This window comes from Centropristis striata, chromosome 20 (assembly GCF_030273125.1).
Source record: "Centropristis striata isolate RG_2023a ecotype Rhode Island chromosome 20, C.striata_1.0, whole genome shotgun sequence".
NCBI lineage: Eukaryota > Metazoa > Chordata > Actinopteri > Perciformes > Serranidae > Centropristis > Centropristis striata.
Window position 1 is genome coordinate 27844791 of NC_081536.1, and position 13878 is coordinate 27858668.

General features: G+C 38.6%; 1 protein-coding gene across 1 annotated transcript in view; it reads left to right on the forward strand.

Moving 5' to 3' along the window:
- The window catches only part of arfgef3 (ARFGEF family member 3), an 82661-nt gene that overhangs the window by 8558 nt on the left and 60225 nt on the right, over positions 1-13878 (forward strand). The window contains exons 3-5 of the mRNA XM_059359396.1: positions 5602-5683; positions 6071-6211; positions 8338-8406. Coding sequence (XP_059215379.1) covers positions 5602-5683; positions 6071-6211; positions 8338-8406 — 292 coding nt within the window. The remainder of the gene's footprint in view (positions 1-5601; positions 5684-6070; positions 6212-8337; positions 8407-13878) is intronic.

A 13878-nucleotide genomic window follows, 5' to 3' on the forward strand; every position in this document is an offset into this window, starting at 1 on the left:
TGATCTTAATCATTGCATAATTTCAATGAATTAATTTATTAGGCATCTTATTTTGACATTCTTTCTGTGGTGGATTCTGTTAACACACTGTGCTCTTATTCTGTAAGCTGCATGTGTTTAGCGACAGGAATTAATTCAGATCGTTATTCACAGTAAAGCTTTTTGTGATTAAAGCAACATTAATTGTAAGCTAAGGTTAGCTCGCGGCTACCGAACGGCGTATGCAACAGTGTGTTTGGACCGTGTAAGTGTGTGAATGCACGTGCATGTCTCGGCATGTCTGCTGAGCAGCGGCAACACAACGCAGGATAACTTTATATCGTGCAAATTGAAAATATACTTTAAGGAGCTTGAAATGTGACTTTAGTGCGGCAAATTAGACTTTAGCGGGCCGCCACAGTGTAGGTCTGGCGTGGGCAATTCATTTTCCCAAGGGGCCACGTGACCAATACCACGAAGGTTGCAGGGGCCGGAGCAAAACTCTGAACTAAATTCTGCTCAATATTAATGTAATCACTTTATAAAACACAGTAAATTATCTGGTTTTGACCTGCTACTGATAGGAATACATGTTATGATAAGACTGTTAATGTGGAGTAAATCAAATATACCAGTAAAAAGTAGTAAATACTCCAATCGCTATATCACTTTTCCATTTATTTTAAAGACAACTGTAAATGACATTTAGCAAGGTTCCTATTGGTGTATTTATATTATACAGCTTGTTTTTCATGTTTGTACATTTTCTAGGTGTTTTACAATGTTGTGATAATTTTATTTTGAAAAGGTGCTGTCCAGTGTGAAACGGGTGCTTTAATTTTGAAAGGTAGTGACAGGAAATTACAGGTGGAACGGTTAAATGAAAAACGAACGGTAAATAATAACGAGTGCATAGTAATCCATAAGTATGAAAAAGGCTTCTATAGTGGCGGCTGACAGGACACAAGGTTTGTTAAAGTTTATTTTCTTCTGTCATGTATATTAGTGGCTATATTTGTTGTCTTAACTATAGTAAAAGTGCTTGTTAGCTCAAGTGCTAATGCTAATGTTTGTTATTGTTTTCCCACCTCGTAGCTCTTACGGTGGATTCACAAGGTGACCAAGGAATTTATTAACTTGTTAATTGTTAATTTATTAACTTTATGCAAAAAACAATAGGTGTTTTTGACAAGGTACCTCGGTAACTCGGGTAACTTATACGGAAATCGCCTTCAAAATAAAAGCACTGCGGTTGTATTGATTTCTAATTTCTGGGTAACCTCACGCGGGCCGGACAAGGACAGCCAACGGGCCGGATGTGGCCCGCGGGCCGCCCAATGCCCAGGTCTAGTATAGGTCATTAATGGGAAACTGCACGTGTGTGCGCCATAGACTGCGCATCAGGGCGAAACTCCGGCGCCCGGAATACAGACCGCAGATGAGAGTTGTACACGTCAAACAGGATAGAAGTGACACGCCGTAAAAATAAATAACATAAGGCTATTTAGTTTGTTTAATAAAATGACAAGATATAGACCTGTTCTATAGGAAAGGTAACCTTAAATGACTTCTGTTGTGATTTGGCGCTCTATAGAAAATAAAATTAACTTGATTATCAAGGGGGGCGCCCCTTATATAATGGTAGGTGAAACACTGATGACTATGGCCGAACAAACAAAAAAAGAGTGATGATGCAGATTATAAAAAACAAATAAAATTGAAATAAGATCTGAAAACACGCAGTTACCGTCTGTCACTATGGGTGCCGCCAAAGAGAGCGAAACAGATTGTAATTTTTTTAATTTACTTTTGCAGAACTCCTTTATCTTCAAATAGGAACACAGAAAAATACCTTGCATGTTTTTGCATGGTAAGATTTTTGTGTATGAGCATTGAACTTGCTGTATTTTCATGCACTCTGGTTAAAGTAGTTGTTTTTAATGTATAAAATGTAAAGTGAACGTAGAGCTGCTGCTGCTGGCTGCTGCTCTGTAATGAAGGTGCTGTAAATTCTGTGCTGTTGCAGCTCAACACACCGTGAATTATTCATTCAATAACCTCTGTTGGTTTATTAGGGATTATTAGATTAAATATTGATGATGATGTCTTTGTAATGTAGTGCAATGGTTCTCATCCAATGTGCGCCTCTGTCTTTGCAAAAGACATTTCAAGCCTCTTATTACAAAATGGGCTCTCAGCCACTGGACCACCTACTCCTCCACACTGACTGAGAGCTGCACAGCATGAAACAATGGCTCTTTCTGCAGGATATTTGCTTTGGAATGACCTTGATTGACAGAAAAATGATCATTTTGTTGAGAAATACCTTGTTTTTGTATTCATTCTGTCATAACAAAACATTCAATTTGAAGGTTTCATGAGCATTTCTAAGCAGCTGATGAATAGTTTATGGGCATTTTTAAAGTTGTTTTTGCTTTGCTGTTGACTTCGAGATTCTTTTTTCACATTTCTTTGTATTTTTTTCAAGGCTAGATGCTCTAATTGTTTGTTGTTGTCTTTGTACATGCTCATAAAAGCGCGTCTGATCTCATTCAAGCTGCTGGGACCTGCTGGGTAGCGTGCCAACCGGGGCTCCTTGCAGCCCATTTGAACCAGTGGCGTTGTGACAGCTCTGTAGGCTGTTATCAGCAGCAGAACACGGTGACTCAACTTCAAACAATGAGAGGGAGATAGAGCGTGAGCGAGTGTGTGCAACAGAAAATGAAACAAAGAAAATAAATACAGTAGCTGTGTTATGTAACAGACTCTGTCCTGCACATACACCGTGATGTCACCCATTGATTTGTGGCCTGTTGGAAGCATCGAGTTCAGCGTAACACTTATCGCCATCTTGTTTCTGATACGGGGAGCGGACCATATCTGGACTGTGGAGGAGCGAGAGGGATCTGATCACTGACTACAGCCTCTCTACACCTCAACCTGACTGAGAGAAGCTGCTGCTAATTCATGTTAGCATTAACTGGAGCATTAACTGGGATGTTAGTTTTGGCTAGCAAGAAACAAAAACAAAATGTATGTTACTTACTAGGGTTGTCACGATACCAACATTTTCAACTCGATACCGATACTCAGGAAGATATTCGATACTCGATACCATTTTCGATACCACAAGGATAAAAACAAAGACCCCAAAATTTAACAGAAATATTTTTATTAACAAGAAAAATGCAACATGTAAAAATGAACAGAACCACAGGTTAAATATTTATAATAAAAAACAGTTGTGCAAAAAGAAACTGCAACTATGATAACAAGCTTCAGGTCTGAGGTAGTGCAAAAAAATAAATAAATGAATACAATAAACAATAACAATTAGAACAATATTTTGAGGTTGTATGCTGTGCACAATATTAGGCAAGATTGATAAAAAAAAAAAATAACTTAAGTGTTCATTCCTTGGCTAGGTATCGATACTTTTGAAAATGAGTATCGTATCCGGATACAATGTCTTAGTATCAATACTTTTTTGAGTATTGATACTTTTGACAACCCTATTACTTACTGAAAAAAACTGACCTGTGACTCCTTGGAGTGTCTGTTAGTCTAACCACACACTGAACAAGACATTTTTACTGAACAAAACGTTCAAATAAACTTGAGTGAAAATACAGTGAAAGGGTCAAAGTTATGAGACCAAACTGGTAAACGACCTTTTTATATGTCAATAACGTTTTATATAACTTTATTGACACATTGCCTTGGATACGCACCGTTCTGCTTCTCTCCTGATGACGGTTCACCTTGTTTGCGACCTGTCAATCAAAGGTAGCCACGCCCCAAATCATACATCTTCTATTTTCTTTAAGATTTTTTACTAGTGATTGAGACCATAATGCTGTCCTAAAAATTTTTTTGAGGTAATAAATCAAGTGAGAAGTTTTCTCATTTTACATTGAAATGAATGGACAAAAATGTTTTTGCAGCCAAACGGTTTTCCAGCCCCCTGCTGGAATTTTCAGTAGAATGCAGCTTAAGGCACTTCCTGGTTTACCTCCCTGCTCAGACACGGAGGTTGCCGCCTGGTCCTATACGGTTTGTTTGTTTTTAGGACAGAAAGTATTTGATTATATTTTATTTTCACCAAGTCATTTGTATTAAGTAGTTATTTATACTGCAATTCACATGATATTAGAGGTGGGACCGTACATGTATTTGTATACGGAGAATAAAAATAATAAAACTTGTCTGCTAATTAATGTTTGTCGCGTTGTGGGTGCAAGCAACAGATATCAATTGCAAGAGTTTATCGTGTTTATTTCTGACCAAGCGGCACCCTCTGGTCCTGAGCTGTGAAGGCGGAAGTACCAAATACTGCAATTCCTCGACTCGCCGCTTAAGGGTTGGCTGCAGAAGGGAGCAAGTTAGATTGACTCTCATGTTAAAATGGCCAATTTCACAGTAGAAATAAACGTGTTTACAGCCTGGTTCAAAAGATGGCTCTATTCTCAAAAGCTGATGACATAGCAGCATGAGAATGTGTGAGAAGCCACCAAATTTGGGCTTTTGCTGCAATTTTTTTTTGATGCACAGTAAATAAAATTGTCTTATGCATTTTTATCCTGCCTTGTACCATTGTGATGTCTGAACTGAGGTATGAACCAAACCATTACTTCTGTGTGCCATTCAGCCCCTACATGATATTATTATTACATTTGTGCTGTAGCTCCCTCACATCTATAATTGAAACCAAATTGTAAAGAACAAACCATTTAAGAAAAACACAATATAACATAAAGTAAAGATACTCATCTTTTGTCTCACTAGGTAAACTCAGTACACTCACTGCTTTGGTGTCTCTGCAGCAATCTTGCAATGCCTGAAACTGACATTGTTAGAAACGTACTCATTCCACGAGCTTGTGGCAGGTTATCAAAGCTTGTCTGTCTTCTCTTGGCACAAATAGCCTGAAGACACTGTCTGCCTCACTGCATTCTGTGTCTGTGTGTAACGAGGCAGAAATAGCCTCACAGAGTCTCACTCTGTCTTGTAAACTTACCAAAGAGCTATTGACATCTATTTGTTATCCATCTATTATTACCAGTCCCTTTTTTTAAGGTAACCTGAAGTGAACTACACTTACAAAACCCAGCAGGTTTCTCTGCCGCTTATGTCAGATTTGAACCTGAGAGAGTAATAAAGTATCTTGTAGCACCAGTGGAGCAGGGTGACCCTTCTTCTGTTCTCCGTGTAAGATAAAAACTGTTGTAAGAAGCTCTGTCTGTCCCTGTGCTCAGTGAAATGTGAAGTCAGAGAACAGGAGCTCAGTGGTGATTTGATATTCTCAACTTGAAGTATATACAATATCACGAGGAGCAGGAGGGAGGGAGAAGGAGCTGGAGTTCATGATGGAGGTCAAGGACCTTCTCATATTCTGCTGACCTGATTTTGATTGTTGGCGGATTATATCCAGAATGTTCCTAGTGCTTGGGAGAACAAATCGGAAGAAAATAAAGAGGGTAGCTCTTTGTATTTGAAATCTAAATGCCAAACAACCTAATCATGTTTGCCTATATCATAGATAAAGATATTACTTTACTACAATACTGTAAGTTGCACTGAAAGCAGTTATAGTAATGATTATTGTAACTCGTTTGCTTACAGAGAGCGCTGTCTGCTGCCACTTCAGATGGCTCTGGAGTCTAAAAACACCAAACTGGGACAGACGGCGCTTACTGGAATGCAGGTACTTTAATATACAGCAGAACTGTCAGGATTATTCCTATACTTATAACATGGAAGGAAATCTGGTCCTATGGTTCGTCAACATCAACCTAACTTTAAAGAAGAAATGAGACAATCTTTCAACATTATGTAATTCATTTGCTGCTTTATGTCTCTGCTGTTATACATGTTTTAGTATTGACCATTAGCCGGTCATTGACATGCCTTCAACCTTCAAAATTGGAAAAAGGCATCCATCTCCATTTCACTATTTTGTATCTTTTTATTTTGGTACAGGAAATGAGGTATAAACATTGATATCTTTGGACATATGATAGGTAGCCATCATTAGGGAATGCATGATTAAGCTTCTTCAAGCTCTTTTCTCTCCCTGGCTCTGCCCAATCAGAAGCTCCTGTGTGAGGACAGGTTTGTGGGTGGAGACGGCGTGGAGGTGGAGGTCCTGGAGAAACAGCTGCTCAGCCAGATGTTGGAGGCCATCAGAGTCACCCCGTCCCTGCATGAAGACCTGCAGGTGGAAGTCATGAAGGTAAAACCTGTGCATGGGTGAACACGCTGGTTTGTTTCTAAAGTATTCTTTAAATCTAAACCATTTAAATGTTTGTTTTTATTCCTCTGCACCATAATATACTCTGTACATTCATTCTGCAGAAGCCCGACATATAATGAGTAAATGGATATAAATATGTTTGGCACTTGAACAATCTACAATCTACAATGTCAAGAGACAGGAAGTTAGAAGCTTGGGCTCTCTCTGTATGGATATTCATGTCTCCCATTACAATAAGTGGTGTTTCATCATCAGGGAGGGCTGAAAGTAGCATGTCAAGCTCTACAACGAAGTTCACCAGTTGACACGCTGCCGGGTGGTATAAGATGACCCAAATAAGTTTAGCTGGAGATGTAACCCTCATTCGTGATGTTCAAAGGAGGAGATGTTGCTGAGCAGAGACAGCTTTTTGAATTTCCAGCTTTTACAAACGAGGGCACCAGTTCCGCCTCCGCGTCCGACAGATCTGGGTGTTTGGGAGAAAATGGCATCAGCAGAGAGTGGCAGCTGGTGTGGCCGTGATTTCTGGATGAATCCAGGTTTCGGTCAGAGCTAGCAATTGTATGTTGTTATTAGCCTGTGCTTGGATGAATTCTGTCTTGTTTACAGCTGATTGGCAGTTCCATAAGCCAAAGGAAGAGTGAGTGGGTGAGACTTTCCTGAGTGTGGAAAGGTTTTTGGTAAATGTTTTTGGTAGCCATGAATGACAGGGACGTTATCATAGCACATGTTCAGTTAGTTAGTTAGCTAGTTAGCTAGCTAGCTACCTTCTTTAATGTCCCCAAAGGGATAATTGTTTTCACACAATGAGGTTGTTTCAGGACAGCATACATTTAAGAGGGTGAGTGAGGGTAGTAGAAAAAGTAGAAAAGGCTTAACCGTCCGTGTCTTGCTTGGTGGACTTGCGCAGGTACACTTGCAGGACTTTACCCAATTCGGTCTGACACAGAACGGCTGACACTGATGCTACAGTGAAGCAGTGTATTCACATACCAGGGCGATCCACTGCTGAATACGCCCCTCCAGATTCTCTGTGCCAGTGTCCAATCAAATCGCTGCAGTGGCAATACACCGCAAAACTAACACCTGAAATCGACACACTAAAGACCTGCAATCAGCTTAAATCAGCCAAGTTAATATTTTACCTTTAATTGCATCAGATCAGCAACATTAAAGTAATTTGCACCCTATGAGTTCATCCCTGTTACCTTAAGTTGAGTTTAACTGCATTTTGTAATGCTAATTGCATGCTACCTCATAGAGAGCTCGCTCATGCATGTGTAGCAGGCGGCAGATTCTCTGTAAACAGGAGCAGCTGTGTCATTGTCAGACAAAGCTCTACAGCTGCCAGCCTGTGCCGCCTACATGTACACTAATATTACAGTTTTTCCCAATATGACAAAAATTCTGAATTTAATATGTGAACAATTCCTGCACTGATGGAAAACTTGTAAAAAAAAAATCTGATCTGTTCCAATTCCACAACATTAATCAAAGTATACATGTAAAAAGGACTATTAGTTAATTATTAATTTTCATTAGCAATGTAACCAGCTTAGAAAAAAAGCCAAAACCAGAATATTTTGTGCATGTAAACCACTATGCTGAAGGCAAAGGAAGTCACAGCTGGAAATGTTTTTTCATTTGTGCCTCTTGCAGAAAATAAATGTAGCAACTGAGGGATGTTTCCCCATAAGCTGCTATTATAATTTTGTATATTTATACGTTTGCATGTTTTAAAGTCAACCGTTTATTCCCTGTTAGCTAAAATATAATGATTGAACAGTCAGCTTAAATCACCATCAAAACTCAAGCAAAATCTCAGCATGAAGAACATTTTGCATGCACTGCAGCTTTTTCTTTGATGCTCTCCTATACTTTGTCCTCTCTAGAGCTCTGCAAGTCACCTCATGCTGCTTTGTGTCTTTTCTAGCTTTTGTGTTCAGTTTTACTAAGGACTAGCTTTATCAGAGTGCTTATGTAGCTGAGTTACAGTAGCTTAATTACTTTTTCCTGAGCTGTTAAATTTCTCTACAGAATGTTAGTAACATTCATCACTGACTCCTTCCGAAAGTAAAAAGTGTGTTTGTGTCTCCTGTGTGTAGGTCCTGCTGTGCATCACCTATTCACCAAACTTTGACATTAATGGAGACTCCATCCTGCGGATTGCTGAGGTAGGAACGCCCCAGTCTGTTTTGATACAGATGCAGCTTCATCATCAGATATTTGAGATCGTACACGTAGCAACAAACAGGGACTTTCTTTTTGTTTCAGCAAAACTAATCAGCAGAAATTAATCTTTTAGATTCCTTTTTCAGCTGCTGTATTTGAAAATGCATCAAAATGTAGCTGAGGGTTTATCCATTGAGGTTTCTGTCACTGATTGTATCCCCCCAAATTACTGACTTTATGTATTTAGTGTTATACTAAAATGATAACAACAAAAATACAGAGAGTAGTTTCACAGATAGCTGCTCTTTCTTCTATGTGGAGTTCATAACTTTTTTTCCTGATGACAAAGCAAATTTAAGCCATGGGTCATGGTGAAAGTATTAGCAGGACTTGTCCTACACTGTACTAATAACAGATGGCACCTTTTTTCAAAAACAAAAAAAAAAAAAGGACAGTGAAGTGTTCACAAAGCGAGCCATACATGAGCTCAATCTATTTTTAAAGGTGAAGCTCTGCTCTGTCCCTGCCCACCCGGAGACCTTGTCTCATACTGTAACATCATTAATTATTCACAAAGATGAGATGAGTGGTGCTGCACACACACACACACACACACACACACACACACACACACACACCAAGGTTATAATGGTTTTGGATTTTTCATTAGTTTTAGTTTTAATTTCTTTGTGATTTTTTTCTTCAAATTCAGTTAGTTTTAATTAGTTTTTAGAGTGAGTTTGCTAGTTTTAATTCGTTTTTTATTTTTTGGAATATGCTTAGTTTTAATTTAGTTTTTATTAGTTTTAGTGTCAGTTTGACTTTTTTCGTAATGGGGTATTTGTTGGGTGCGAGATTGAGAAAAGTCGCAATAAATGTTGCCTTTATTTCCTTTGTCTGAACCATCTCAGCCCCAATAAGTTTATTAAGTCATTAAACCAGATAGATGAAATAGGTTTCATATACACCAAAAAGGTTTACGTATGAAAAAAGTTGACAAAGACGAAAACGAAGGACATTTTCACTATAATTTTAGTTAGTTTTGTAACCACAAAATACAGTTTCAGTTAGTTATCGTTTTTTTTTTTAAACTCTCGTTTTTATTTTTTATTTCAGTTAACGAAAATGTTTTTTCAATTCTAATTTTCATTATTTTGTTCGTTTTCGTTCAATAGAATACAGTAACCTTCACACACACACACACACACACACACACACCCAAACACACACACACACACACACAGCGTGAAGCGAGATATTTTCCATAAAAGCAGCCTGTAACATACTGGACCTATCTCATTTAATGAATTGTTTTAGTTGCACAAACTCAGCCAGGGTTCATCGTAGCAAAGTCCATGACTATATCTTCAAAATCTTTTTGCATTAATATGTGAAACTTTACATAATGTAATAGAAGCTTTCCTTTGACTAAAGACAACATGGAACAGGTTAAAGAAGCTCTTTGTTTATGAGTCTGATAAATAATCAATGTCCGGTGATGCCTGATGAAGAACAGCACATCATTCAGAGTGGTTGCAGTGCTGCGACGTTCAACAGGTGAACTCTACACTGAGCTATAATTAGTTCAGATACCAGAGGTATTTATAATGTAACCACCATCACTGTAAGAGTATCATGCAGCCATTAATCAAGTCAACTGCTCCTGCAGGCTGCACAGTGAATCATATACAACTGCATGAAGCTTTGAAGTATAATTTAATACTCTGGTAGTTAAAACACTGACACACAACCATCGTACCTGTCGAAGAGGTGTAGCTGGGATCAAAGATTCTGATAAACGATCATGTGCAGACTTAGACTCAACATCCTGTTGATCCTTCAGTGATATTCTTCCTCTGTGGCTCTTTTGTTGAGGTGTGCTCTGGATTTCAGAAGATTTTCTGCAGCTCTGCACGGCCTTAAAGGAATACACCAGGTCTTGTGTTTCTAACACTCACCAGTGAATTCCAAAGCAGACCCACAATCTTGGAAAAACATCGATAGAAAATCCTCAAAAGAAATCGTTGCTTTGCACAAAAACTCCCTAAAACTGCAAGTTTCCGGAAAGCTTTAGAGCTACAGAACCATGCAAAAGCAGTGTTTTTTTTAGCTCTCTTAGAGTGAGTTGGGAGCATATAAAACACAAGGATCAACAGCTGAGAAGCGGATCCTACTGCAGAGTTACCATGGACATTTTGATGCTGTTTTTCTTATCACTAAACCAGATTGCATTAGAATTCAAGGTGACTATTGCTGCTTTGCAAAGGGCCAAGTTTCAAACTTTCCTCAGCCAGATTTTTGGAGGTATTCATAAGTCTCCTGAGCAGGACAAAGAGCATTTTGCACCCCAACTTGTGACCCCAGCTCCTGCAGGTGCTCCACCTGAGCACAAATAAAATAATTGTGCTCAGGTAAAATTATTTTAATAATAATTGTCTCATACCACTGTCATTTATGTGCAGACCTGCAACCCCTGTTAGCTCCAGACATGAACTCAAATACCTAAACTCCAGTTATTGTTTTTGCTGAGCGTTATCTGTGGAGTGTTTTCCTGTAACATCACTTCCCTCAGCAGCAGCAGCTCCTGAATGTTTGACGTCCATTAACAGCTCATAAAAACCTGGTCAACATGTTGTGTTAATGGGCTCTGTGCTGCCAGGGCTGGCTATCTGGTGTGTGTGTGTGTGTGTGTCTGTGTGTGTGTGGGGGGTCATAACTCAGGGTGGCTAGAGAGGTTGTCAGCACCACTCCATTATCAGTAACATCATACAAACGGTGAGCTCAGTACAGGTTCTTAATGCGATGATTGGCAATGCTGACGTATTTATTCACCGGGGCTGGAAGTTAATACTTTACCTTTAATAGCATCAGATCAACGACGTGAAAAGTAATTTGCACCCTATGAGGTCATCCCTGTTACCTTAAGTTGAGTTTAACTGCATTTTGTAACTTATTGCATGCTACCTCATGGAGAGCTCAATCATGCATGTGTAGCAGGCGGCAGATTCTCTGTAAACAGGAGCAGCTGTGTCATTGTCAGACAAAGCTCTAAAGCTGCCAGCCTACATGTACACTAATATTCCAGTTTTTCCCAATATGACAAAATTCTGAATTTGATATGTGAACAACTCCTGCACTGATGGAAAACTAGTAAGAAAAAATGTGATTGATGCAAAGAAAAATATGGCACAAGCAGCTCCAGCTGTTCCAATTCCACAACATTAATTAGAGTATACATGTAAAAAGGACTATTAGTTAATTATTCATTTTCATTAGCCATGTAACCAGCTTAGAATAAAAGCCAAAACCAGAATATTTTGTGCATGTAAACCACTATGCTGAAGGCAAAGGAAGTCATAGCTGGAAATGTTTTTTCATTTGTGCCTCTTGCAGAAAATAAATGTAGCAACTGAGGGATGTTTCCCCATAAGCTGCTATTATAATTTTGTATATTTATAAGTTATAAGTTTTAAAGTCAACCGTTTACTCCCTGTTAGCTAAAATATAATGCTTGTGCAGAACTGATTCATCTTTAACCGCTTATCCTCACTCAGGTCGCCGGGGCTGGAGCATCATACAAATCTTAATAAATGCAAATGTGGAAATACAAGTAATGAATGTAATATATTTCCCTAAGCACCCATGATCACAACATATGTCTCTGCTCAGAACTCCACTTACATTTTGTAGCTATTACAGTTAAAATATTGAGGCCTGATCACATTAATGCTTGCACTTACCTGCAGCTATAAAGAAAATTAAATAAACGGCATCATTAATTGCCTGCAAGAGGTGCAAGCAGTGCACTGCTGGAGCTGGAAGAAGCTTTAATTTTGGGAGGCAGCCGGAGTCATCATCATTACTCTCCTGTTCAGCTCACACTCATGAATTCCCATTGTGGCTGTAAGGCCCAATGATGCAGGATGTATTGATCTTGCATTGATTAGGCGCAGGTGGTGGGAAACTTCCCCCCGAGGCTGCCAAGACTTAAACTCTGGATGTAATTAGCAGAGTGATCTTTGTTTGGAGCTCTGCATGAGACCCGGCCTGTTAGTAAAATACATTGGATTTTACTGCTAGTGGGGCAGCATAACTTAATATATCATACTAATTGTTCATTTTGTGATAAAAGCACCAAATTTGGCAAATGTGTTGATAGGTATATTGGGAACAGAACTGGATATTGGGCCATCACAAACGCAATCTGGTTGCCATGGCAGCCATTTTTTAAAATAGGAGTTCATTTATTACAATAACATGCAGAGGCAATCCCCACATTTTGTTGCATTTTCTTTAATTTGTTAGTTTTTGATATTGTCAAAAAACATATTTTCACTTGAACTTTTATGTAATTAATATTTGTGGTGTTGTAAACATGTGAACAGCAGCTTGGAGGCCCAGGTTCTATCTACTTGTAACAGCTGGCCGCCATTTTCTGAAATTGCGAGCAATGTTCATCAGAATGTGAATATGCGATGGCCCAATATCCAGTCTTTTTCTAAATATATTAAGCTATATATCTACCAAATTTGGTGCTTTTATCACAAAATGAACAATAGGTTAGCTATGCCGCCCCACTATGCTGACATCCTCTGTACATCTTCTCTTTAAACCCTCCAGCAGGTTTTCTTTGAGGATTTGTGATGTTGAACAGACCCTCTTGGAATTAGCAGCAAATATAATCAATCCCGGCATTTGTAATGAAGCTAATGTCTTGCAGTATTTTGCAGAACATTGTAAAATTGAAAGAATGTTGCAAATCAACACTGATGTTGGGACAAAATAATGTCAACAAGAGAGCCAAGAGAGTGTGTGTGTGTGTGTGTGTGTGTGTGTGTGTGTGTGTGTGTACACATTTACTGCTTGAATTTGAGTGAGGCACTAACAGTCCTGCTGTTTACCATCCCACTGGGAGCATGTATGCTTGAAACATACTACACTCTCATGATACTGAAAGGTACTTTTGATAAAAGCATCCACTGAAAAACAAAGTTGTGTGTGTCTGTGTGTCTGTGTGTCTGTGTGTGTGTCTGTGTGTGTGTCTGTGTGTGTGTCCCTCTCTCGAAGATGTTTGAAAACACTGACAAAATACTGCTAAAAGGTGTGTCTAAAAACAAGATAAAAACACTAAATCTGAGGGAAATGATCTTGCTGCATGGACAGATAATTTCACTTGACAAGATTTCTTAAATTAAGATGATTAAATCTTGAAATAAGCATGTTGTACGCTTAAAATAATAAATTAACTCTTAAAACAAGATAAATTAAAGCTGCAAGCAGCGATGAACTGGTCCGAGCAGAGTGCACTGCAAATTACTTGTTTCTTACCAAGATAAAAAAAACTTTAGATGTAGAAGTATTACATAATTTATCTTGTTTTAAGAGTTCATTTCTTATTTTAAGCGTTCAACATGCTTATTTCTAGATTTAGCAATCTTAATTTAAGAAACCTTGTCAAGTTTTATTTTTTAAAT